Source organism: Andrographis paniculata, unplaced genomic scaffold (genome assembly GCF_009805555.1).
Source record: "Andrographis paniculata isolate CXL003 unplaced genomic scaffold, ASM980555v1 Contig30END, whole genome shotgun sequence".
Lineage (NCBI taxonomy): Eukaryota > Viridiplantae > Streptophyta > Magnoliopsida > Lamiales > Acanthaceae > Andrographis > Andrographis paniculata.
In genome coordinates this window covers 483,834-510,498 of record NW_026137563.1, presented here as the reverse complement: position 1 = coordinate 510,498, position 26,665 = coordinate 483,834, and the positions used below count along the sequence as shown (strand labels likewise).

At 31.7% G+C, this 26,665-nt stretch overlaps 3 protein-coding genes across 4 annotated transcripts; 2 read left to right on the top strand and 1 right to left on the bottom strand.

Annotated features, from left to right (window-relative positions):
* The first annotated feature begins 9,739 nt into the window (after positions 1-9,739).
* Positions 9,740-10,394, top strand: LOC127246720 (sigma factor binding protein 1, chloroplastic-like). The gene has a single exon (XM_051268246.1). The coding sequence runs from the start codon at positions 9,849-9,851 to the stop codon at positions 10,302-10,304; it is 456 nt and encodes a 151-aa protein (XP_051124203.1). The 5' UTR covers positions 9,740-9,848; the 3' UTR covers positions 10,305-10,394.
* A 1,905-nt stretch (positions 10,395-12,299) lies between these two features.
* LOC127246286 (nudix hydrolase 16, mitochondrial-like) lies at positions 12,300-15,761 on the top strand. Of its 2 annotated transcripts, none has more exons than XM_051267552.1 (4): positions 12,300-12,636; positions 14,596-14,710; positions 15,267-15,350; positions 15,439-15,761. In XM_051267552.1, exons 1-4 carry the CDS (start codon positions 12,563-12,565, stop codon positions 15,727-15,729), a joined length of 564 nt encoding a protein of 187 aa, XP_051123509.1. In that variant the 5' UTR covers positions 12,300-12,562; the 3' UTR covers positions 15,730-15,761. The 2 variants fall into 2 exon arrangements, with proteins under 2 accessions (XP_051123509.1, XP_051123510.1); XM_051267553.1 differs by lacking the exon at positions 12,300-12,636 and adding an exon at positions 12,653-14,009.
* Positions 15,762-16,301: 540 nt separating this feature from the next.
* LOC127246374 (E3 ubiquitin-protein ligase KEG) lies at positions 16,302-26,032 on the bottom strand. Its single transcript, XM_051267698.1, has 16 exons — positions 24,891-26,032; positions 23,317-23,679; positions 22,976-23,206; positions 22,659-22,787; positions 22,231-22,567; positions 21,856-22,013; positions 21,058-21,215; positions 20,834-20,955; positions 20,563-20,697; positions 20,331-20,455; positions 20,089-20,193; positions 19,737-19,976; positions 18,694-19,027; positions 18,414-18,602; positions 18,028-18,333; positions 16,302-17,900 (listed from the first exon to the last, which is right to left on the bottom strand). Exons 1-16 carry the CDS (start codon positions 26,015-26,017, stop codon positions 16,689-16,691), a joined length of 5,271 nt encoding a protein of 1,756 aa, XP_051123655.1. The 5' UTR covers positions 26,018-26,032; the 3' UTR covers positions 16,302-16,688.
* Between the last annotated feature and the right edge of the window lie 633 nt (positions 26,033-26,665).

The window sequence follows — 26,665 nt, the reverse complement described above, 5'->3', positions numbered from 1 at the left end:
GTGGGACGGATAAAAATAAAAAATAGGAACAAATTATGTGGGACGGAGAGAGTAATAATTAGTAGAGTCGTTTCATTTTCAAATTTCTAACAGTATGGTGAAATAAAGTGAATGATCATCCAAAATTCAATCCTTAAACACAATAATGGTTTGGGGTCGACTTCATACGGAAAAGTGTGCCATTTAATAATCTATATCATTTTCCGACGTGTTTGTTCGAGGAATTTTGCAAAAAATTTATTTTTTATTTAGTATTTTTTTAAAAAAATATCAAATAAAATATTAATTTTTTATTTTTTATATTATTCTAAATATTAATTTTATATTCAAAAAATATCACCTTAATATTTATTTATATTACATCATATAGTTATTTTAATTTAAAATATTTACTATTTAAATCCCAATTCAAAATTCAAACCTCCAAACAAACACACCCCAACAAGTGTTTCGGAATGAAGTTGGAATAATACTCCATCCGTCGTTGAAGCCTAATTCAAAATATCTTTTTATAATAGTATTTTTTTTTATGTCACTTAAAAGTATTTATTTTTTATTAAACAAAATAATTCGTACATCAATACCAACATACTTTTTAATTTTACTTAAATTATAAATATATTATTGTATATATAATTATTTTATATATAAATTAAACGAAATTAAATATCAAAATTTCTTGCGCATTTTTATTAAATAATAAAATATTATTATTTTTTATTTGCTAAAAAAACTATAATACTTTTCGATTGATTGAAATGGAGAAAGTATAATAAAGTATAGGGTCTATATACATAATAAAAAATACAAACCAAACCAACCAAAATAAAATTATGATTACGATTACTTTTTAATACCATATTTAATGGAGTAATTATTTATATAAAGTGTTACAATTAAAATATATTTTTTTAAAAAAAATGATTAAAATTTAAAGGATAAAATATATATAAAAAAAATACTCCACGTTTAATTTTATGTTTTGTAAAATTTATTTAAAAAATATATAAAATTTTTTATTTAACTATTTGAAAATATATATATATATAAAGTCAAACAGTAAAAGAGCACATATAAATCATAAATAAAATCACCAGTACATACAAAAAAAAAAAAAAAGAAAAAAGAGGACATATATATATTCGTCCTGAAAAAAAAAAAAAAGAAAAAAGAGGACCTATATTTGTCCCAGTCGGGTCTGGTTGGCAGGGCATTAAGTTTCACCGAAAATTTATCCAGTGTGCACTTTCGGGTAATGTACAAATATTTTTTATAATGTCCGTCCAAATAAAGATGACATATTTTTATTTTTTTAAAAAATTATTTATTTTAAATATATTTAATAAATATAAATTAATTCAATTAAATTTCTAACGATTTACAAATAGTACTCATTCAAAACCCATTAATTTGTATCTCTCATCAATAAATAATTATTTTTATCTATATTTAAAATTTTTCTTATTTTTTTTATAAAATTAGTTTTAAATTAATTATAAATAAATAAGTAGATATTTTTATTTATTTTTATTATATACAAAATGAGATCCATTTGTATATATACTTACACAAAACACCCTATGTGAATACATACTAAATATATTCATTGCTTTATATTTGAATTATAAAAATATATGTTTATAGATTATTAACATGAATCAACTTTATAAAAAATTCAAATTTAAATATACATATAATTATAAATAAATTACTTGTATATTTAAATATACTAAAGATTACAAATTTTGAAAATACAATACAAATTCATAAATAATTTAGGTTTTTTTTAAATTTTTCATTTTTTTTATATTAGATATGAAGAATTGTGTGTTTGTAATATAAAACATAATATTTTATATTAAATATATATATGTTTTTTTATGAGTACATAAAGTATATAAATCATGTTAATATATTTGTTTATAATAAAATTTATGGCACAGAATATTAAGTGAATAAACCTTTTATTGTAACAATAATCAAGCAATGGTTTTGGTATGTTTTGGAATTTCAAAAAATTATGCATTATGTTAGTGTTTTCAAAATAGTAGAGTTTTTTATTTTAGTTATTGAAAATGATACAATTATTTTGAATAAATTAATTTTTATTATTTTAAAAATATTTTATAAAAAAAAATAATTTAGTTTTATTAAGAAATAGTATTATAAGTAAATGCGTTCCTTTTTTTAAAAAAATTGAGAATTATTGTTTTTGAAAGAACAAATCCGGGAATATTTTTAAAATACACTATAATTTTACAAAGTATCATATTATTATATTCTCTCAATCCGTCTCGGGTTTCATTTACTTTTTGTATTATTGTACTTAATATTAAAATATCATTATATTTGTATAATTTGTTTCTATTAGTATTATAAGACACTAATGAAAGTACTTTTGTAATTTTTTCATAATTTGTACTACATTTGGATATAATAATTAATATTCAAATATTAACACGTAAGAAGGTCGCATTCAATTCTATGTAAAATTAAAATACTCCCTCTGTCCTATTAGAAGGATGACATTTGTTTTTTGCATGTAAATTTTTTAATATTAGTATTATATTAGATTGCAGTAAAAAAGACAAAAATATTATGATGTAATATAAAAGTAATAATATTTGTGTAATATATTGTAAGTTGAAAGAGTATTTATTATGTTAGGTAGGTAGTACAATTACTAAATTAGGAAATGATAACCTTGTTTGAGAACGGACGAAAATAGAAAATGATAACTTTTCAATATGACGAAGAGAAGAGAGTATAAAATATATATACACACTCGTAATAAATGATCAAGTACATAATGGTTAATTACTGTATGATAGGAGTATATACGGGAATACATGTTATTTGTTCGTTTTCTGTTTTAGATGAATTTATTATTTTATATTAGACATAGGAATTAGTGTATTTAATATAAAAATAATATTTTTTGTTAAATTACTAAATTTTTGTGAATAAATTAGATTTAAATATTATTTACAGTGTTAAGATATTTACTTATTTATATTTTTTAAATAATATTTATGAAGTATTATATTATTGAAAAATATATCGTGAACAAACCCTATCTAAAACTATACATACAGAGAATGTCTTGGTTTAAGAAAGAAGAAAATACAGCCTGTCCAAACAATATTGAAGCTGGATGGAAAAAATGACAGTGTGTTTGTTTTGTGAAATAATTATGAATTACAATTAATTATATAAATAATATAAAAATAATGAATATATATAATTTATTAATTAAAAAAAATAAATGTATTAGTCTTTTACAAAAAGAACTATTTTTTAAATCAGAAGGTGTAAGATGACACTGAAAAGCCATTTAAGCATTTAAAAGTTTTTTTTTTTTTTTACTTAATCCTTGTATATACTCAAAGAACAAAATTTTGTAACTATTTTGGAAATTCTGAATTTAAATAATTATTTGAAAAATAAATATAAATAAATACTCTCCTTCGCATGTATCCATTTTTTATTTTATGTTTTTGTTATTTTCTCATATTCTATTCAAATGTAGTACCACTCAATCCAAACAATAAGTATATATTTACTTTTGATGCGAAGTTTAAGAAATAATGGTATTTTAATTAAAGTTGGTAGGTAAAAGTAGTATAATGATATTTTTGCCTTTACTCTTTGGTATAAAAGTATGATGTGATGTAAAGTAAAGATATTTGTGGAAAAAAGTGGAGTATTTAATAAAATGATTACTTTGTAATTGGACTTTATAAAATAGAAATATATATACTTCGTAGTAGAACGAAATTGAATATTATATTAAAAAACAAATACATACATTGGCCCAAAATTTTTAATCGAGTAGATTTAGGATCTATATGGGCCGGCCCATCAAGAATCAGGTCCATTTTAATGGGGAGGAGTTTTGATTTAGAGAGAAATAGACACAATAATGGGTCACTGAAAGTTTGTTTGGGTAAGGCGAATAAAAAATAATATTGTTAAAGTAAGATAAATAGAAAGTAAAGTATATATAATTATAAAAAGTAGAAAATTAGTTAATATATCATTTTTATTAAAATTAGTAAGATAAATAGAAAGTAAAGTATAAATAATTATAAAAAGTACAAAAATTTTTGTAAAGTATCAATGAACATTAAAATTTGATAATTTTTATTTGTTAATATATAATTTCAAAAATTATACTTTCTCCATTTATTAATAAGTAGTAGACACATGTAATTTAGAACATTCATAAAAAAATATATATTATTTTTATTTAGTAAATACTATTGACTATTAATAAATTATCTTATTTTTTTAATATAAAAATATTCATTTTTTTTGTTTATAGTATTTAAATAAGAAGTTATCACAAAGATATTTTAATTTTTACATATTTATGTATTTTTGTTAAATATAAAATAATATCTTTTCGTTTCATATAAAATATAGTTTTTTTTTATTCATTTCATATAATTTGTACTTTTTTTAAAATATAATTATATTTTAAATTTTATAATTTATTATCTTAATTAATTATAATTTTAATATATAATTATTTTAATAATACACTTTTTAATTAATTGTAATTATATCCGTATCTACACCAACATAGAAAAAAAAAAAGAAAAGAAAAAGAGAGTTGGGATAGAGGAGTATTTTACTAATCATTGTAACGATCCCTATTGTTAGTGAATTTATCAATTTTATTACTACTTATGTTATTTTTATTTTTTTTTTATTTTTTTATTTATTGTCCAATTGCAAATATTTTATTTTTTTTACAAATACTTCTATTTATGATCAAATCGTTATATTTATGCAAAAATATTTTTACATTATTTTCTATTATCTACTATAATTAAAATACAATTGTTTTTTAAATTTCGTATAAAAAATAAATATATGTTTTTTAGCCTAACGAAAAGACTATTTTTTTGTTTTTTGTTTTGTAATATAATTTAAATAAGTAATTTTTTTTATATGAAATATAAAAAATTGTGTAGAAAATACAATAGTAAAAAAAAAATTATAAGAATACACCATTAATAATATTAAAAAAAAAACTAACAAAACGAATAACCATAGTCCATTCAAAACCCCTCATAATGTACAGTGGGCTGGGCCCAATCTATGCTAAACTGAGACCAAACAAAGTATTTCTATTACATAATTCAACGTATTGATAAAAAAGATCAATTTTTTTTTTTTTTTAAAAAAAATGCTTTTTATACCTCAAAAAAAAATTATTTAAAAGTACAGTAATTTTTTTCTAAAAAATTTATAACACATATAAAAAAAAATATGTATTACATACTTTCGTTATTTTTATATTACCTATGCAATTTCCCTATATCTTATATCAATAATATATATATATATATATATATTTTCAATCCAAATTACAAAACAAACAGACATGCTTAATTCAAATAGATTTCTACCATTGCTTGATAATTCATTAGATAGGTATGACATTTCTATAAGTGTAATAGTGAAGGGTGCCAATCAAGGGGATATAAAAATTATTTGCTATAAATAAAAATATATATTTTTGTAGATAAATAAAAAAAATAGATATAAATTTGGTGGACGACAACAGTACTCCCTTCATTGCTCACTTTTTTTTTGGGTTGTCATTTAAAAATATTCTCGTTTTCTTTTTAAGTAAAAAATTATTACATTTTTTATACTTTTTTTACTATAAAAAGAAAAAAGTAATCATTATTACTCATTTTTATTAAAATCCGTGCCCGGTCAAATGAGCACATATTTGCATGACGGAAGGAGTACTATTTATTAAACTATAAACTACTCCATTCGTTCCAATATAATAGTCTTGTTTACCACTTTTGTCCGTCCTAAAATAATAGTTTCATTTTCATAAATAATCGTATCGAACTATTCATATTTTTTCATTATTATTACACAATTGCCACTACTTTTTACACTAATATAATAGTCATTTATCCTTACTTTTTACTTACTAATATAATATCAATATTTTTTAAATCTCGTGCTCAACGCAATAAAATTATACTTTTGAGACGGAGAGAGCATAAAATTATGAGTACATAAAACTATTTATTATAAATGAATAGGGGACAAAAAAAACTGATATAATTATATTCAACAAAGTGAACACCATATAATTATAATTTATATTTAATTAAATTATAATATTTACTCCCTTAGTTCACAATGTCCTACTTTTGGGACGTTCAATAACTATTAACTTTTTTTTAAACACAAATTTTATATTTTTATCCTTTATTTATTTTTATTTTTAATCTCTATCACATAATTAAGGGCAAATTTGTTAATTTATAACAAAAAGACAATCGTTCAAATATATTTTAGGACAATACAAATTCGACGAAGGGAGTATTATTTTTGAACATTTTTAAACTCCTCTCGAAGCATAACCTAAACAACGGCAGGTTTTCATTAGAATTAAATTGATAAATTATTTTTTTAAAAAAAATGTAAACGTGGTGCATGACGTATGTAAGACGGTGACGTCATGCATGACGATAGCAGCAGGCACGTTCTTTCAACTAACGGATTCTCCCGCTTCTTACTTTAATAAATTTCTTTGTATAATAGTCTCCTATATCAAGATTTGTATTACTCATTTCATATATCAATGTATCCATTTATTTTTAATACTCTCTGCGTATCATTTTTCATTTTCGTCCGTCCAAAAATAAAGTTATCATTTTTTAATTTAGTAATTGTACTACTTACTTCACATAATAAATACTTTTTTCAACTTACAATATATTACACAAATATCATTACTTTTATATTACACCATACTAATAGGGATATTTTTGTTTTTTTTTACTATAATCCAATATAATACTGATATTAAAAAATCTACGTGTAAAAAGCAAACGCCACTTTTGTTGCGGGACGGAGGGAGTACATTTATTTTAAAATATTACTAATATCTTAAATATATGCAGTATAATATATAATTTAATATATAATTAAATGTATTATTGATTAACTTGAATCTGTATAAAAATAAATAAATAAATAATTAATATTTTAATAATTTATTATTATTTTTTTAGATAAAACGGTCATTTAAATCGTCAAACATATAAAATTTAAAATATTTTTGGGACCATAATAAGTTAAAAAGAAATTAATGGATTGATTTTAAATGAATCAAAATAATAAAATGAATAGATTGGCTGCGACAAATGAAATATTAATTCTTAAAACATCCATTGCAATTCTTTTATCACTTTAATTGTTATCTTCTCAATTTCTATTACAATGAAACTTATTCTTTTTATATTAAATATAACATTTTTATATGGTTTGGACTTAAATAGAAATTAATAATATTGTAGTTTAAGATTGATTAGAAATACCGTGTTGATTTGAATTTTTATTTAAATACTAGTATTTTTAAATGCGAGAGAAAATAATATATTTTTATTGAAATCGTGCTGAATGAATATTATTGATTTTAGTTCAAAATTATAACTACTACAATTTTGAATTTTTCAATTCGGTTTAGAGTTGAAAAAATTCGAATCGAAAATCCAAATGTTCACTACATAATTGTTTATCATACCAATCACTGTGAAGTTTACCTGTGAGATTGTAATGTTGGTTTTACTGTTAAAAAAGAAAAAGTTTATCTATCAAAAGATCAAATGAAACATATTTATTTATTTATTATATTATACTAAAATTTTAATATAATATCAATATATATTTATATCACATTACATTATTATTTTTATTAAAGAAAATTACTATTTAAAACTAAAACCTCACAACTAAACAGATCTCATATTAAATACTACTCTTATTTGTTTTTTTTTAGTATTTTCAAAATTCCAATACTTCAAAAAACATTTTGTATAAACGGCCAAAAAATTATGTAATTTTTTAACAATAGATGTTTTATTTTGGAATGTTGTAAAATATCATCATTAATTCTTTTTATATTTTATCTTTTTAAATGTAGTATAAATGATAAAATTATTCAAAATAATAAATAAAAGATAAAACAGTTATTTTTTTCTTATTATTATTATTATTATTATTTTTTTAATCGAAACTGGGATTATTTAAATTATTGTATAAAAAGTAAAATTGACAAGCAAATTTTTTTTAAATATGCAATATATATATATATTTGTATTTAATTATGAATAATGCAGACCATTGACTCGTTGGTTCATACGAATATATATTAATTATATATGAACCAAAAAAAAAAAAAATTGTAGACAAGTTTTGAATTCAAGTCAAGCTCATTCAAACATGGCGAAAATTTTGTACAACCTTTGACATTAATTGTCCGTACATGTCCAATTATTACCTGCAGTGTAAGAATGAACTAATTTAACAATCAAAATAACAATAAGTTGAGATATGTGACTTTATTTACTTACTTTTAAATATTGTGGTATTATTTCTCGAATTTTTCTTTTTATTTATAAAAAAGTTAAAATATTAAATGTATGCCTTTAAAAAACATTAACATATTATAATAATAATAAATAAATATTTTTGAATAAGATAAAAAAAAATAATAATAATAATAATAAACCAGCGCCATAGCCCATAGGATAGGGTATCTAACAAGCTGGGCTCGGGCTTGGGCCTCATTTAAACCAACTTGTTAATCGAGCCCGAGATAGCCCGGCCCGAGTAGTAATAATGTTTTTATTTTAAAAAAGAAGAAAGGTAAATGTAAATTTTCCCGTCGCTTATGGCTGCGCACGTGGGTATTTTAATTACCTACAATTTTATTTTTTTTTTTTTTTTATAAAATCACTTCTTCATCGCATACACATTCTAGACAATACATATATATACACAGGTTGTGGCTCCAGTGCTAAATTTAAAATTCAGCACTGCATCGAATAGCAAACTGTGTGCTACGAGGTAATACACAGTATAATTTAATATAATACAAATATAATATATGATATAGTTTAACATAATACATACAATACTTGATTTGAGCACATGATATACTCTCATACATCACATGTTGTAATTATGAACTAACAATACATGTTTTTATTACAAATAACACACACTCCCTCCATCCAATAACAAAATATCTATTTTTTTATTTTAGTTCGTCTCATAACAAAGTATCCATTTCTTTTTTTTAATAAATGTAGTATCTACCTAACATTACAAATACCCTTACAACTTACAATATATTACACAAATGTCATTGCCTTTATATCACACATACTAATAAGGTTATTTTAGTCATTTCTACTTCATTTTTACTATATCCCAATATAATACTAATATTTCTAAAACTACATGCAAAAAACAAATAAATATTTAACTTCGAAACTAATGGAATATTATATATAATAAATATGTATGCTATTTTGTATATTTTACATATTTGAAAAATCAGTACTAATTTTACAAATTCGGCACCCTAGCCTTCTGGACATATACATATATTATATATATATATATATATGATGCTTCGTCAGTTAAGTTTATCCAAAACACTGACAAAATAAATATCAAAATAAATAAGTTTAGCTCTCAAGCAAAGGCTACCCTACCTATATAATATATTTATATATAGTACTACTCTATATATAAAATAATTTAAAAAAAAAAAGAAGCTTCGATTGATCCATTTTAGATATCCCATTTTCCTCCAACCTTCATTTGTCTTCCTCACGTCACTGTCTGGATTTTCCAACTTTCGTCCTCCTTCCCAGAAACATCATATATATGTGTGTATATATATATATATAGAGCCAATTACCCAAACCCACTTGAAATCATCAATTAATTTCATCTCTCTCTACCATCTCTCTGTCCCTCTCTATATATTATCTCAAAATTAATAAATATTGTTGTGAATGGACGAAAGAGAGGCTCCGAACAAGAAAGGTGTGCAAAGGCAAAGGCAAAGGCAAAGGAAGACAGGCAGCAGTAGCAGGGGCAAAAGTGTAAATTCATCTCTGAAGGTGGTGTACATCTCAACCCCAATGAAAGTGGAGACAAGTGCCTCCAGATTTAGGTCATTAGTGCAGCAGCTCACCGGTAAGGATTCCGACATCTCTCCTCATTATTACATGGACGACCACCGGGACGCCGCCGTCAATTTTAATCTCGTCCAACACTCGCCGCCGCCGCCGGCAAAATCCTCCGACGACTCTTCCGAGAATTCCGCCGCCGCCGGCCGGGACTCGTTGGCGGCCGACGACAGCCCAATTATGGACGACGATGAATTTCTAGGGTTTCTATCCAACGAGTATTTTTCGTCGTCCCTTGATACTAGTACCGCGTTTGGAAGCTACCATCAGTTACTATGAGTTGAATTCCCATTTTTGTTGTAATTAATTAACACAAACAAACGCGCCTACATTACATATGATCATATATAAGTATATTTTTAGGATTAATTTGACGGTGCAATTTATGTGTATGTATATTTATTTAATTAGGTTTCTAGGATTGACCTAAGTGATGAATTGTGGTCTTCAATATTAATTAGGTGTAGTTGTCACCTTCTATTGGACTTTTGACTCAATTTAATTTATTTGTTTGCTGAGTTATTTTGGATTATTGCAATTTTGGTATAGTTTTTGTCTTGTCTCATCAAAATAATATCACAAGTGAGCCGGGGTTTCTTGTTGGACCCGCCGTTTGTAGTGGTCCTAATCCACACATATAATAATAATAATAATAACAATAATAATCTTGCAATGAATGATCTAGTTGTATAGAAGTGAACTGAGGTAATGAGTTCAAACTTCTAATGCTCATTTCATTTTTCTTTTGTTTTGATTTAAGTATTTAAATTTAATATTTGGTGAGATTTGTTTTTCCGTTTTATTATTTTAATTTTTTTTTAAAAAATATTAAATTAAATACTTATTTTTATTTATTATATTGCACTAAAATTAAATTTATATTCAAAATATCACATCACTACGCTATTTATATCACAGGTAAACATATCTACTAGTTTCGTTTGAATGAACTTTAAAATTTTTTTTTTCTTCTACTTCTAAAAGAAATATTTATCACTGTTTGTATTGATTTTTATTATAATTTTTGAGCTCTGAATATATATATATATATATATTTTAAAGTACCTTAGAAGTGTTTCTTAAAAAACAAAAAGAACTTTAAAATTTAAATTATTATGTTATCTCTAATAATAATAATAGTAATAGTAATAATTAAATAACTTTAAAAAATAACTAATTTATATATTATATTTATATTAAATTAAAAAACAATTGTATTTTAATTATTAAATAATATATTATATTTAAATTAAAATTAAAAAGATATAATTGAAATATCAAAATTTTAAAATATATATTTTAATTATATAAATAATAATATTTTTAAATATAACTGATAAAGTTTTAAATAATATAGTAAAATTATTTAAAATTAATGATATTTTTTATTTTATTAATGTATTAAAATTAAAAGTATAATTTATATAGAATTTAATAAATATATTCTTAATTAGATTAATTTAAAATTTAAAATATAATTTATAATATTTTAATATAAAATTAAAAAGTTTAATAAAAAATATTCATATTAGTACGTTTTATTTGATTATTTTAATAATTTAAAAATATTTTTAATGTTATTATATTTAAATGTTTTTTATTTATAAAAATTTACAAATTCATCCAAACAAAAAAACTAGAATTTTTTTTTTCTTTTAATTAATCCAACTATCACATAATTCTGCAACTTCAATGACTTTTAGGTGTATTTTTTTGTCGAGATAATTTGAAAGGGAATTGTTTTATGTAACATATAAAGTGAACAGAGAATATAAAAATAATAAAAATATGTGATATATTAATATAAAATTATGTCAAAAATATAATATATATATTTTAAATTAAATATTTTAAATTTTTTTAACATTTTTTTTATAATGAGTATTTGAATTTATATATACATTTTTTATTTTTTGATTTTTATAAAATATATTTTGTATTGTTTATTATTATTTTTGGACAATTGCAATTAAAAAGTAAGATTGGGAACAAAACAAAGCAAATATATATAGTTCAGTATATCGTAGGATTTTATTTATATAATTATTATAACAAATTCTAAAATTGCACGTTTTATTTTATTTTATTTTTTTATTTTACCATTAACATTATAAGTAATAATAATAATAATTATTAAAAATATGAGGAAAGTTGGGACCCACTTGATTGATGGGACCCACCGAGTCTCGGCTCGGCTCGACTCGCCACCTTTGTTCGATCCGTTTCTGACGCTTTTGTTCTCCTCTCTCTTTCTCTCTCTCTCTCTCTCCCCTCAAAAACTCTCTCATTCGGAACAGGACACCAAAATCTCAACAACAATCCCCATTTCGCACTTCCAATCTCTATCCATCGCTGCTTTCGGATTCCGTTTATTTCCGGAGATTCTTTACCCTTTCCGCTCTTTCAATTTTGTTATCCAATGGCCAATCGATGCCCGATCTCGAGAGATTGTCGCTTTCCGGTTGCCTCCCCCGTAAATGTATGAATGAAATAGGAGGAGGACTTTGTTTGTGCTTTCTTCGATCAAATTATACATAATGTCTGAGAATTTGGTCGCGAGGACGGGGAGGCATCTGCAGCGCTATGATTCCGGTTATCGCCTCGTCGCTGGGTAATTTCTTCGGCTGTTTCCTGCTCCTTGGGAGTTTTGCGGTAGTCTGATGATTGACAATATATTTACATATTTAAATGTAAATATTAATGTGCTATGTTTAGTGACGCTGTTGTGTATTGTTGGTTTCGTCGCTCGCCAATTTTATGTTAGTCATGCCATGCCTATTGCTAATTTGCTATTCTTACGAAGGAGTTTCGACAAAGTTGTGTATCTTTGTCATTACGATGATGATGTGATGTTAGGCTTTTTCTCTAAGCTCTCTGTTTGTCTCTGTGGTTCACAACCAAACAAAAGAAGAGAAAAGGACACATGCTTTGGTTGGCGGTGTGATTGTGTAGAATGAATCGATTAAGTTTTTATTTGGTGTAGGTTTCATTTGTTATGCATAAAATAGTAAGAGATGATTTCTGTATAGGAACAATGATTGGATTTTAGGTAGTATGTTTATTTGATCGTTAGTGTCTGTGTATTTCAGTAAGTTTCAATTCAAATTCAAATAGGAGTAAAATCAAGCAATGATTGAGTTTGAATGACTTTTGTGGTACATGTAAAGTAGGGACAAGCTATTTTTGAATGATTGCTTATTGAGTGTGAAAGGTCAAAGGCGAGTGTGGAGGCTTTGTTACGCTGCTTTTTCTTGTTTGGTGCTTGTATGCATAATGGTTGTTTATTTATTTATATAATTTGAGTTTTAAATCTTAATGCTAATGGACTTATTTCCTTGATGGTGTCATTTCGAATCCAGTTCACCGTTTACATTTGACAGAAGATGTAGATAGATTTACATGTAAAAATTTGCAATTTCTAATCTATTTTGCAAGATCACTGTTCCTTGATAGTGCTATTTCGAATCAGTATTGTGGTTTCAGGTTTCCCCATAAAATTTCAGCCATAATTTAATCTATTTGGCAGAGTTATAGCCTAGCAACTTTTATCAGTAAAGCCACGATTGAAACCTCCTATAGGAAATTTATCTGTTATGATTGAGTGCCACAAGGTTTGTTCCATATGCATTTTTGAAAAGAAAATCCTTGTAACCTAGTACTTGTTCTTGAAATTTTTGTGACTACTCTTGAGGCTGTATTGTTTTCCGATCAGTCATATTTAAGGGACTGAAACTGGATTGGAATTATGCCTATGTTTATTGTCAAGACTGTGGGCACTGAAAGAGATATAACTCAGCAGTATAGTACCACCTTATGTGGTCAAAGCCATTATTTCGAGCCTAATAATCCCAAAGTCCAATATGAATCTTTCTATTGAGTCTGGTCCTTTATCATGATTCTAAGGGAATGGATAAGAGACTCACAGGAATGGCATGGTGGGCAGAGATGACAATATTTTGTCTACCCCCAAATTTGAGCAAAAATGTAAGAACCCCAGATTTTATGGTTTCAAAAGGTTCATTTCTGTACATTTTGTCCAACCCCAGAGTTTACTGTTTATTCCATTTCATACTTTCCAAATCCTCTAATCAAGCAGCCATAAATTGTTCAAATAGAAGCAGGCCATTACATTTTTGAGGAATTTTATATCTTAATGTTATTATGTAGGACCCCTGGCCCCGAAATTGCATTTCATGATTTGTTATGTATTAGTATTTAATTGCAAACTGTGGGTCCAATGAACCTTTGGTGATGTTACTTCTTTACAGAGTAATTTCTAATTTGGCTCTTGTCAGTGTCTTCTTTAGTTTCTTTCTGTTTGTTTTTTCTACCGATTGTGACAGCATTTTGATAGATTTCCGGTATGCATTTCATGTTAAGTCTGTAGCACACTGACCTCAAGTTCTAATCATCCAAATTTTTTATGTTTGATAACCTACCAAATATTCACATATTTTCCCATAATTGTAAAAGTTCTTTATTGTAACATTTCGCGTCTATGCATTCCATCACAGTGTTATTTCACTAACATTTCATCCTCCGTTGTCGAATGTTGGATGTTGCGTGCCAGGTGCATACCGTATAGGTACAGAGATTCTGATGAATGCGGCGGTAAGAATTCAAAGAAGGTTGTTGAGGTGCTAATGATTAATTCACCTAGCGGCCCGGGACTTCTGTTTCCTAAGGTACTTATGCTTCATTGACATTCTCAGCCATGCTGTTCCTTATAGTAAGCATTTGTCCCTTACCTTCTGCCATTCTGCATTTGTGGCATAAATGATTTTATTTCACCATGCATTTTATATAAACCTTTTTTTTAATTTGTCTTTTACTTGTTTGAATATGCATATGTGTGAGGATATGGAAGTGAATTTTTCTCTCAACTAATGTGTTGTTTTCTAGTTGTATTTTGAAAGTATTTTGGTGTTTTGGATATAAAAAAAAAAAAATTGAATGGGGAATAGGCGTTCCATGTGAACAAAAAAAAGAAATAGGCCGTAATGTTTTGAATAGAAAATAAGTATTTTTATATGAAAAAATAGATAGTTAAAATATTGTTTTTAAGAATAGAAAAGAATAATACATTTTTTTTGATCATTGATTCTAGCTATTTGTTATTATCTACAAGGACAAGGGTTTGTTTAAGAATTGATGAATAAAATGCAATCATTGGTTTGTTTATATATTTATCCATAAGGGACTCATGGAATTTATAGTTTGTCTTTACCCCTCATTCACCAGGGTGGGTGGGAAAGTGATGAAACAGTTCAAGAGGCTGCACGCAGAGAAGCTATTGAAGAAGCCGGCGTACGAGGGAAAATAGTGGTGAGGAAAATCGACAACAAAACATGGGAAGGCTATTTGATATTATTATTATTATGTATTTGATTGTGTTGTGTTGGTTTGGGTTCAGAAATTCTTGGGATACTATGAATTCAAGAGCAAAACGCACCAGGGGAAACACAGCCCCGAAGGCTTGTGTAGAGCCGCAATGTTTGCGATGCTGGTGGAGGAGCAGCTGACGAGGTGGCCGGAACAGGACACCCGCAGCAGAAAATGGGTGAGCATGGGTGAGGCAGCCAACTGTTGTCGACACCCGTGGATGAGGGATGCTCTTGTCGGGGGGTTCGCCAAGTGGTGCGATGAAACTAATGGTGGGGGAGTAGAGTTAGAAGATGATCATGGTGACGAGAATATGAGATGATCTTGCTGCTGCTGCTGCTGCTGCCTTGCCTTTTCTGGGGTGGGGGGGAGGGGAGGGGAAAAAATAATTCAATGGGTGGGTGGGTAGGGTAGGGTAGGATTAGAGGCATTTTGATTGATCTACTGGAATGAACCAATTAATAAACAACTACCTAGTTTTCTTCTTCTGTGACTTGCCATCTTGATTGATCTTTGTCTTTTTGAAGTTTTTGTTTGATTTGCAGAGGCAGACACTAGCCCTACTTCTGTTTGGTTGACAAACAGTAAGTAGTAAACTAACTAACTAACTAACTAACAAAAATGACAAATGTGAAATTCTTTGTATCTTCCTAAACAGCTTTGAATCTCTATATATATGTGTTTGTTTCATTAGCACTCCTAATTTTGCATCATTTCTGATATAGAGGATGTGTGGAGTGTAGAAAGTCACCGAATTAAATACAAAACTGCAAACCATAAAAGCTCACAAACAAAACAAACTGCAGTCAGTATAAATAAAAATAACAAATCATCTCTCTTGCTCCCTCCCTCCCTCTGTACAAATCAAACCAAAAAGATACAACACCACACAAATAAACAAAACATCACCATCATCATCATCATCATCATCTACAATAAACCTACCAATTAATAGTAAATAATAATATTTATTATTATACTGCATATATATATATATATTTATTTATTTCCATATCATACATATATACTCTACAAGATAATAAATAGATCCCCCCCAGTCTTCCTTCCCCCTCATCACATGGCGGTAGATTATACTAAGAAATCAATCAATGAATCAATCACCACCACCACCAACCTCATCTCTCTCTCTCTCTCTCTCTCTCTCTCTCTCTCTCTCTCTCTCTCTCTCTCTCTCTCTCTCTCTCTCTATATATATATATATATATATCCTCCATCGATTCAGGGCAGTACGGCAGGCAGGCATATACATACAGATACCTGTTACCCGTCTAGCTCGATATCCGCCGGGTCTCCAATCCATGTCCTCTCCTCGCGCCACTTGAACTTGATCCGCAACTTCCCATTCGCATCGACCCCAACCACCTCCCCCCTACTGGCATGCGTCTCCATACCCCACCCCCACCGCGGGCTCACCAGCCCCCCCTTGATCTTCACCCTGTCCCCGACCCTAAACGCGCGCACCCTCTCCATCTCCCACACTTTGCACAGCCACAGCCGGTCCGTGAAGCAGAACGCCACCCACAGATCCTCGTCCTCCATCCGGTGCACGACTCCGACGCTCGCATGAGACGCGTCCCCCCAGTGGTGCGTCGGGTTCGACACGCTCCCCTTCACTCTGACCCAATCATTTATGCGGACCTCCCTCTCGGCAACGACGACCACTTCCGTCGGGTCCAGCAGCCACACTTTCGACCCGGCCGGCGTGTATATTCTCAGCTTCCCGTCCGCATCGATCGCTGATACGATCCCCACGCTCGCATGGCTGTGCCCCGACCACCCGAACCTCGGCTGCTTGATCGTCGTTCGAACTTTAACTCGCTGCCCGACCACAAGGCGCTCGACTTTCTCGAGATCAGCTGCGCTCCCAACCCACAGTTCTTGCTCGCCGCAAAATCCGACAGAAATGTTCCCGTTCCACTCGTTCTCTTCGTAGACGAGACCTTGTACGACGCCGACGCTGCCGGGCAAAACCGACTTCCAAGTACTCGCGCCGTCTCTCAATTTCACCCATTCTCCGACGTCATACGTCTGCTCGATTTCTAGGTCAGCAGGATCGCCTCGCCATAGCCCTTGGAGACCGCTAAATGCGACCCGTACCTCACCCGTAGCGCTGACGCTAATAATAACGCCTCGGGAGATTGGTTGTGCGCCTCGCCAGCCCCATCTCGGCTCGACAAGTCCTGCTCTAAATTTTACATGCTGCCCGACTTTAAATCCGGGCACTTTTTCAACTTCGGTGTAGTGAGTGCTCGATTTTCCCCTCCAGAAGCAGCAAGCAAGTTCTAGATAACCGGTTTCCTGTACGCTATGTACGATGGCTAGACCTTCCTTTCCGATGCTGCCCCAATCGTAACTCGGTCGAGCGCCGAGGCTCGGTTTTGAACGGACCCAATCGCCTACTTTGAAACCGGGAAGTTTTTCTGCGTCACCCGGAGATACCTTCCATAGACTATGCCTTCCGGAAACTTTGACCTAAGAATGGATCATTCCAAAGCCAACTATATTAGAACAAAGAAATCATTGAAAGAAAAACTATGAAAGATCATTTTCCAAACGGCAATGGAAGATACTATAAACAAAAGAGTGAAGGAAAACTTACGTTTAAAGCACCATCCATGTCAACCCTCACAATCTTTCCAATAGATGCTGGCGTCTCATTAGACCACCCGAGACGAGGCTGAGTGACACTCGGCATCATCCGAATCTCTTGTCCTAATTCGAATGCAGGGGCCTTCTCAACATCTGTTACGGAACAGGAAAATAGTTTGCTCCGGAAGCAAAATGCGATTCCCACGTCCCCATCCTCCTCCAAACTGTGGATTATGCCTATGCTGTTTCTTGTGACGTCCTCCCACCCGTATTTCGGTGATGGAACAGAAGATTTTACTCTAACCCAATCACCTACCTGGTTAAGAGGTGGTACAGTTGGTCAGGGCGGACTGCATTCAAATAATAACATTTTTACCTACAAGCTATTATTAGTACCTTGAAATTGTCGAGCTTTTCCATGTCAGATGGATCTGCCTGCCATGGGATAGGCCGATTGGGAATTTGAATTACCAAAAGACCGTCGTTTTCTATCTCACTAATTTTTCCAACACTATGATGTGTTTCGCCACCCCATGCATATCTGGGCTCCGCAACAGAACGTTTTACGCAGACCCGGTCACCAATCTAGAGAATTACAAACAAAAATATATGCTTAGGAAAACTAAAGAAAGATCAATAATCTGTCATGCAATACTTCCAATAAATATTCCTTCACCTTGAAAGGTTCCACAAGTTCTGCCTCTTCGGGTTCACAAAGCCATGGAGCAGGTAGGTAGCATAACTCCAATAGTAGACTTTTATCAGGTCTGATACTCCATACTACACCGACGCTCCCTGGAGTCACAGATCCAAGTCCATGTTTAGCTGTAGTCAGTGTGGGGCGTACACGGACCCAGTCTCCAACCTTGAATTCCTCAACTCTTTCCATTTCTGCAGGATCTGCTTTCCATCCTCTAGATGCTCCAGGGAAACCAACCCGCAAGATTCCGTCATCATCAACACACAAAACTGTTCCAATGCTGTCGCGCAGATGATCACGCCACCCAAATCTGCAATTGGCAGACAGAGAAGAAGAAAATACACTTCATACTATCCTGGCATCCTTTCCCAATGAATATTAACCACAAATTGTTTAACAAAACCAACATGCAATCCTAATTGACCTACATATACAATTACAGCGTTGAATGGAAATTTAATCAAGAAGGAAAACATAGTGAGACATAAAAGATGCATACGCCATGCTTGATCAAGGACTATACTAAAAGTGTACTTACTACTAATGATGGGATTACCATTGTTAATTTACATTTTAATGATTATTTTATACTGTCAATTTGATAGGACATAATCACATAATGATCATATAATTTAGGTATTTGCCCGGGTGGTTTGAGGATAATTGCAACCTTAATAGAGTAAATCAACAAGAGATTGGAATGGATAAAATAACCCTATCCACCCTAATTGCCCATAATAAACACCCCCTAATAGCAAATCAAGTGGGTAGATTAGTCTCATGGGCTTACAATCATATCAAAGAACTATACCTATCCTAAGAGAGCATTACCATATGAAACAAGACAAAAGTATTTGAATGCCACAACAGCCAAATTAAATTTGACTTACGGTTAAACTTAATAAGAAAAGCACAAGAACACATTATAATGAGAACCCAGGAGGCCCGAAAATTCAATCAATTTGACAAATAAAATTGAACTCAATAGTCAAGAATGCCCATGTTGGATGAGCTCATACCTTGGCTCTGTGACGTCAGACTTAAGTTGAACATGTTGCCCTCGGTCAAGTGGTATCACTTTCACAACTTCATTCATGCGTACTTGAGATTGAGATTCTCCAGAACAAAATGATACAATGAGATTGTCGTCTTCCAGGACCTTTTGCACAAAACCAACACTCTTATGTGATGCACCTTGCCACCCATAGGTTGGTTCTGTAACACATTTTCTATATTTCACCCAGTCGCCAACTTGATATCTGCACAATGGTTCAACCAAATGAATATATGCACAATTAGCCACAACCACCACCTTGGGCAAAGGTAATAGGAGAAAGCACGGAAAACACTAAGCGGTGATCTGATACACACACTGTAGGAGACAAATGGACTCCCTTCTGCACCAGGGCTTCCATTAAATCTTCAGAAATCCATTCCCGTGGAAGAGCTTCCAACGAATCAAGGAATGTCTTGCCACTGTAAAGCATTCATAATATCTGTTTATTGTGCTTGGCAACAGATTATACAACAGTGTGTATAAAAGCCCTGGTAACTGAATAATTTAATATGGTTTATATTATAATAGAAGAAAGATTCAGTCATATGAAACTAGCCTGTGATTCCTAACATTAACTGCAGCATTGGGATATCTGAGCATAACAAGAATCCAATCCAAATTTTCACGGATCATCTTTGCCCCATCAGCTGCTATATGAAAAGCATTGTCCCCATCACTATCCTGAAAATATATGAAAGCATGAGTAATAGCAAGCATAATAATTAGACCACAATGTATCAAAAAAAAATAGCAAACATTTCAGACAAAAGATCCAACGGTGGACAGACCTGCATGTTGCAATTTGCCCCAGCTGATAAAAGCAATCCAACACAAGATTTCGCACCTCTAGCCAATGCCATATGGAGAGGTATAGTATTCTGACAATTTGTGATGTTTACATCAACACCAGCTTCGAGTATAACCTACAGAAGAGTTTTCAACAAAATCAATTTTGGGGAAAAGCAGAATAAATCCACTGGCACTAAAGTTGAATGATCTGAAATCTAGCATGGGTAAAGAGTGATAATGAGGCCGACGTTGAAGATAGATTCACCCTACCCTCACTAATTCAACATCATTAGCCATAGCAGCAATGTGCAAAGCAGTATGGGAACGACAGGGGTCTTGAGCCATTGGATCTGCTCCAGCAGCTAGCAATATCTTTACCAATTCTCTACCCTCTAGACGATTACATAAATTTGAAAGACAAAATAAGGATATATTTAATAAAACTATTATAACCAACAAATAAACAACTTGGAAAAGTAAGATCTAACTTCTACCAGATTCATGATCTTTTGTCAAAGAAGCTGCCATGCACAATGCTGTTCCTTGAGGGCTCTGGATATCAATAGCTTCATCAATAACTTCTTCTGTTGCAAGCTCTAGCCATCTTTTGACAACAGCTACATTACATGTCATCACACATAAGTGCAGTGGTCTGCAAAGAAAAAAAAATTACTTACAGCTGCCCATATATGGAACAAATAGCATAAGCAAGAAAGTGAAAAGATGTTCTGTATTTGACAATTCCAGAATAATATCCATTTGTTGCATAGAGTGGATAAAATAATTGATGTCTTAGAAAGTATTGTTGACCATACAACAAGAATAGTAGATACATTAGTTTCACCACTCAGTCTGGATTATCTTTCAAAGACAATCCACAATGACCACCAGTTCAATAAATTGGCTGCCAGTGGAATGGATGTTACCTTTTGATCCTTTAACAAATCTGTGATATATAGGCCACATCTCTTCTGGGCTTCCTTGTAATGACACAAGCGTGATTAAATTGTACTTCGACTCATTTACTCAAAATTGTGACCTGACTTATGTTTAGCAGGACTTGAATATAATTCTTAGACTGTAGAAGTTACTTGTATTTTGTATAAACTATTGTATCAACCAAACTCCCAGATGATATGATATGTAGTTACAGAGGTAGATTCATGAAGGATGCAATATCTCCCATGGAAAAGTAACCTATTGCTAAAATTTACTTTTTGGTATTATCATAGGACATATTCATGTACTTAAGAAGATCCATTCGAATCGTAGCAGGATGCACTTATACTTACGTCAGGTCTTTTGAGTTCAGGATACTCATAGATACACAGCCACCATTTTCCAATATGACAATAGCACAATCAGTGTATTTCTTTGTAACAGCTCTGTGAAGCACAGATTCTCCTTCATCATCAACAACATTTGGATCAGCGCCCGCCAACAACAACTCCTATCCACATCAAAGATAAAACAAACAGATCACAATATTATGCAACATTATCTGAGAATAAATCTTGAACAAATATAGATATATATACACCAAGTTGGATCCTGCAGTATTGATGGACATGAAGTTGAGTAAGACAATCAGGCATTATTTTTTACAGGTCCCATTCATTTTTGAAGCATTTGGTCCATGGATTCTTACGTAAAGCCCATTCACATACCCTCATGCAATCAGGTTGGCCATGGTAAGCACAGACATGAGCAACTGACGGACCAAGGCCTTCCCTTAACCTTGACCTGACATTAGCATTGCATTTTATGAGTGCCCGGACACATTCAGGTGACCCAGCTGCCAAAGCAAATACCAGAGGGGGATCACCATCTTTGTCAAGGACATCAACATTCGCCTCTTTGCACTGCAAAATAGCTTCAACAAGTTCAACACTTCCACGCCTACAGGCGAGGTGGAGAGCAGTTTGCCCATCAGCATTCTGTGCTTCTAACAGAGAGCGCAATAAACTGTGACCGTGTATTGAAGCGGTCTTTGAAAGTAATTCTCTGCATTAACAAGACAGCTGAACATGAATCTGCAAGAGATGAATTTATATCTAGCAGCAAAGATAAAGTTATAAAGTAAAAGTAAACCCACCTAACTCCATCTAAATTGCCTTCAGATACAAGTCGGTGTAGAAGGTGGGGATTTGTCACTGGGACTTCCAGATCAGTAGATGGGATTGATGACATCCCATTCATTACAGGGCTGGCAGGCACATCACCCCTTGAAAAAGAGCAAATAAACATGAAATCATTAACAGGCCAAAATGACAAGTAATAAAGGGAACACATCTAGATTTTATAGGGCTGAAAATAAATTGGCGTCAACTTTTCTAATGCTTAAATTAGAAAATACACATAATACGATTCCACTTTGCAAAAAATAATAATATAATACTCTTAACTCCATACTTGTCTGGGCTTGTAGGTGGGCTTCGAGGAATCTCTTGCAAGTGTCTAAGAAATATTGCTAACATTGATTGGAAAGTTGGTCTTTTGGATGCCTTGAACTGCAGGCAATTGCCGATCATCTTCCACAATTCCATAGGTATTCCAACACCAACAACACTTGCATATTGAGAAGGCTGCCGTTTTGATTTGACAACAGACTGATAGATTTCTTCAGCACTTAAGCCAGCCCACCTGCAAAAAAGAAATAGGTCTCCTAAGTTTCCCCATTTATTCGGTTTCAAGAAAACAAATCATGAGTAATAAAGTAAATTAGTTTAAATAGTAATAATGTTTTTACATACGGGATAGATCCTGTGCACATTTCTACCAAGGTACAACCAAAGCTCCATGCATCAGACTCTGGAGAAATACCAATAGCATCATCCCAGAAAAGATGTATTGATTTTTTAACTGGTTCCCAAGCTTCTGGAGCAGTATAGTTTGGGCTCAGCATTGTGCAATCCATACATGAATGAATCTTTGGGGATTCGCACTCTTTTCCAGCTTTCCTGCAATCAGGCTTCTTCAAAATTGCTGGAAGGCCATAATCCGAAACCAGGGCATGACCATTTTCATCCAAGAGAAGATTGGAAGGCTTAATATTCATACACACAACACCAGCTGCATGAAGTTCAGCAACTCCACGGGCTATATCTGCTCCATATCTGTGCTCAATTTTAGAAGATACAACATGACAAGTCAGTTCAAGCTTCTGTACTTCGGAAAAAAAAAAAAGGGGGACTAACAATCAAAATGGACAGCTGATAAAAAGCTAAAAATCTAGAAATCAATGTACAGTGCAGCATAATAACAGTGGAAAGCATCCATTAAGCATTCAGCAAACAATCCACACAAACAAAAATATAGAAAAGTGCCTTGGTTTGTGATTGACATAGTGCATCCAAATAAAACAAGTCCGAAAAACTCACCATGTTAAACATACAAGGAGTGTTGAATATCTAATCAAATAGGTCTGTAATACGATTTTGATGTATTTCCTAATGCAGTATTGGTCTATTGGATTTAATAAATGTATACAAGTTTAGGATTATACAGTATTCAAATTTAAATGTTAGGTTTTCTATACTGATCCTATATCCATTATAGCCATTTTCTTCCCCAATCCTTTAAAGGGATAAAACAAATAACAATGCCCAACGAATCGAAGAGGCGGTATATTAGGTTTGAGATAAGTAAAGTAATACGGATTTCATGGTTTTCCGAGGAAGATGAACATTAAATTAGCAAATTAATGTTATGAAAACCTATATAGAAAAAGAAACCAAGTCTAGAGAATCATTTTTTTCTTTAACCGCTAAATATTTTTCGCAAGCAAATCCCGCAGAAAGTTAAGCTATGCGATACATGATTACGTCAAACTATACCATCAAAGACAATCAGATATCCCCCAGACGCCTTTTAATCTCCATACATTTTGTCGTCTACTGAAAAGATAACGCCCATATTTCTTAGGAGGACAAATACACCTCACATAACACACGAAAATCGTCATAAAACTAGCAAAGACAAAATTCCTACACACGACCTAACAGAGCATTTTTTTCTTCCTCTCAAATTCCATTAAAAGAAATACTTTTTACCAATCAACATCCACCCTTTATTCCTCCAAGCAGGTCGAACATTGAGACCTGTTGACGAATCCATTCATTCAACTTCCGACAAAAGCAGAAAATTTCTTAACTTCTGATGCAATTAAAATCAACAAAAGATTTGTATTGTATATCTCTCATTGCAGCAACTCGATAAAGTGACAGCTCGAAAATAAACACACAAACACAATTGGGTAAGAAAATCAACAGCAGAGCACATAGGTAAACATGAAATCAAAATAACACAAACAGACAAAGAAATAGACCTGAGGATCTGCTCGAGAGTGAGGCGCCCCTCGTTCCGCTGCATCGCAGTCTGCACCGAACCGTGGCACCTATCCATCACTAAATACAGGCTATTATCCATCTTCCTCGCCCCATGGAAAGTACACACATTTCGACACCACATAGATTTCCTCCTCAACTCTTCCAGCTGCCCCTGCATCCACACCACATCTGTCCCGTCTCCGATCACCACTTTCTTCACCGCCATCTTATGTTTACACCCTTTTCCCGACAGCACCGCCGCCCACATCTCCACACCGGCGCGGCGGCTACTCCCTTCCCCGATCCTCCTCACCAGCTTCACCTCCTTGTGCGCCACCAAATCAATCCTCCGCCCTCTAAAAGCCTCGTCCACTCTCCGACTCCCATTGCTGTAAACACAACTACCGCCGCCGCCGCCGCCGCCGCTACTGCTACCGCTATTGTGATTACTATTATGATTACTATGATTGGTGTTATTATTCCCACAACAAATTCCATCGATACCTGCAAAGCCTCCATCCTCCATCCCTGGTTCATTCCCCTCATCCTCGTCGTCCTCCTCGTCGTCGTCCTCCTCGTCCCCCTGAATCAAAGACAGCACCGAATAATTCTTCTTCAGGGCGGAAACGGAATTACCGACGGTGGAGACATGGCGGCAGCGAGGGCAAGAGAGGGAGGAGCCCTGGGAGGCCAGGAACATACGGGACAAGCACTCGCGGCAGAAGCAGTGGCCGCATTGGAGGAGCAGCGGGCACCGCTCATCCTCGTTGAACTTGTTCTGGCACACCGAACAGCACGGCACCTTCATCTTCCTCACCGGAAAAAGTAAAGCAAGCAAAACCCTCCCACCGCTCAACCAACTCACAAGGAAATAAGAATCGATGCGATCAAGGGCAAAAAGAAGGCGGAATTGGAAAATGGAGGACTGGAAATCGCAGATCCATGGAGAGAGAATTAAAAAGGTTTGGCGGTGGTATGGGATGGGATGGGAAGATGAGCTGCTACTGCTACTGCTCCTGCTCCTGAGAGAGAAGAGAGACAAGAAGAAATACGACGAAAAAACAAGCTTGAGCTTGACAATGGGGTTTTGTTCTCTCTCTCTCTCTTGTTTTTGTTTGTTTTTCATTTTTGAGCGACCTTCGTAATTTACCTAAAATACGTGGGCTTCCCTGAAATATAAAAGAATTGTCCCTTCTTTTTTAATACTATATACTCATCTATTTTTATTTCACTCCATCTATTTTTCTCCCTACATATTTTTAGGTTTATTATCAATAATATTTATTTAGTATCATTTTTATAATACTTATAATACTCTTGCCATTTACAATTATTAGTATTTTACAATAGAAATACTTAGAAATGTAAATACTAAAAAGCACACTCCTTTGACCTATAATTTTTGTATATTTGATGTTATGCATTTTTTAGAATAATTTATCTTTTTTTTTTCAAATTAATTTTTGTAAATTATTTACAAATCATCTAATTTTAAAATCTTGTTTTAGATAAATCAATAAATGAAATTCCATGGATTTATGTCTATTTTTCTTAGATTTTTTATTATATTATTTTAAAAATAAATATATGTAAATAGGACATTAATAAATTTATAGTTTTAATGACAAAAGATTGTGGCAAGTGACTCAAACGTTCGGATTTGAACCCATGACTTCATGATCACACGTGCAAATGTTGTATTTATACTAGATTAAGATAAATGTTGCATTAAATTAGAATTTCATCCTTAGGAGGATTGAAATCATTCTTGAAT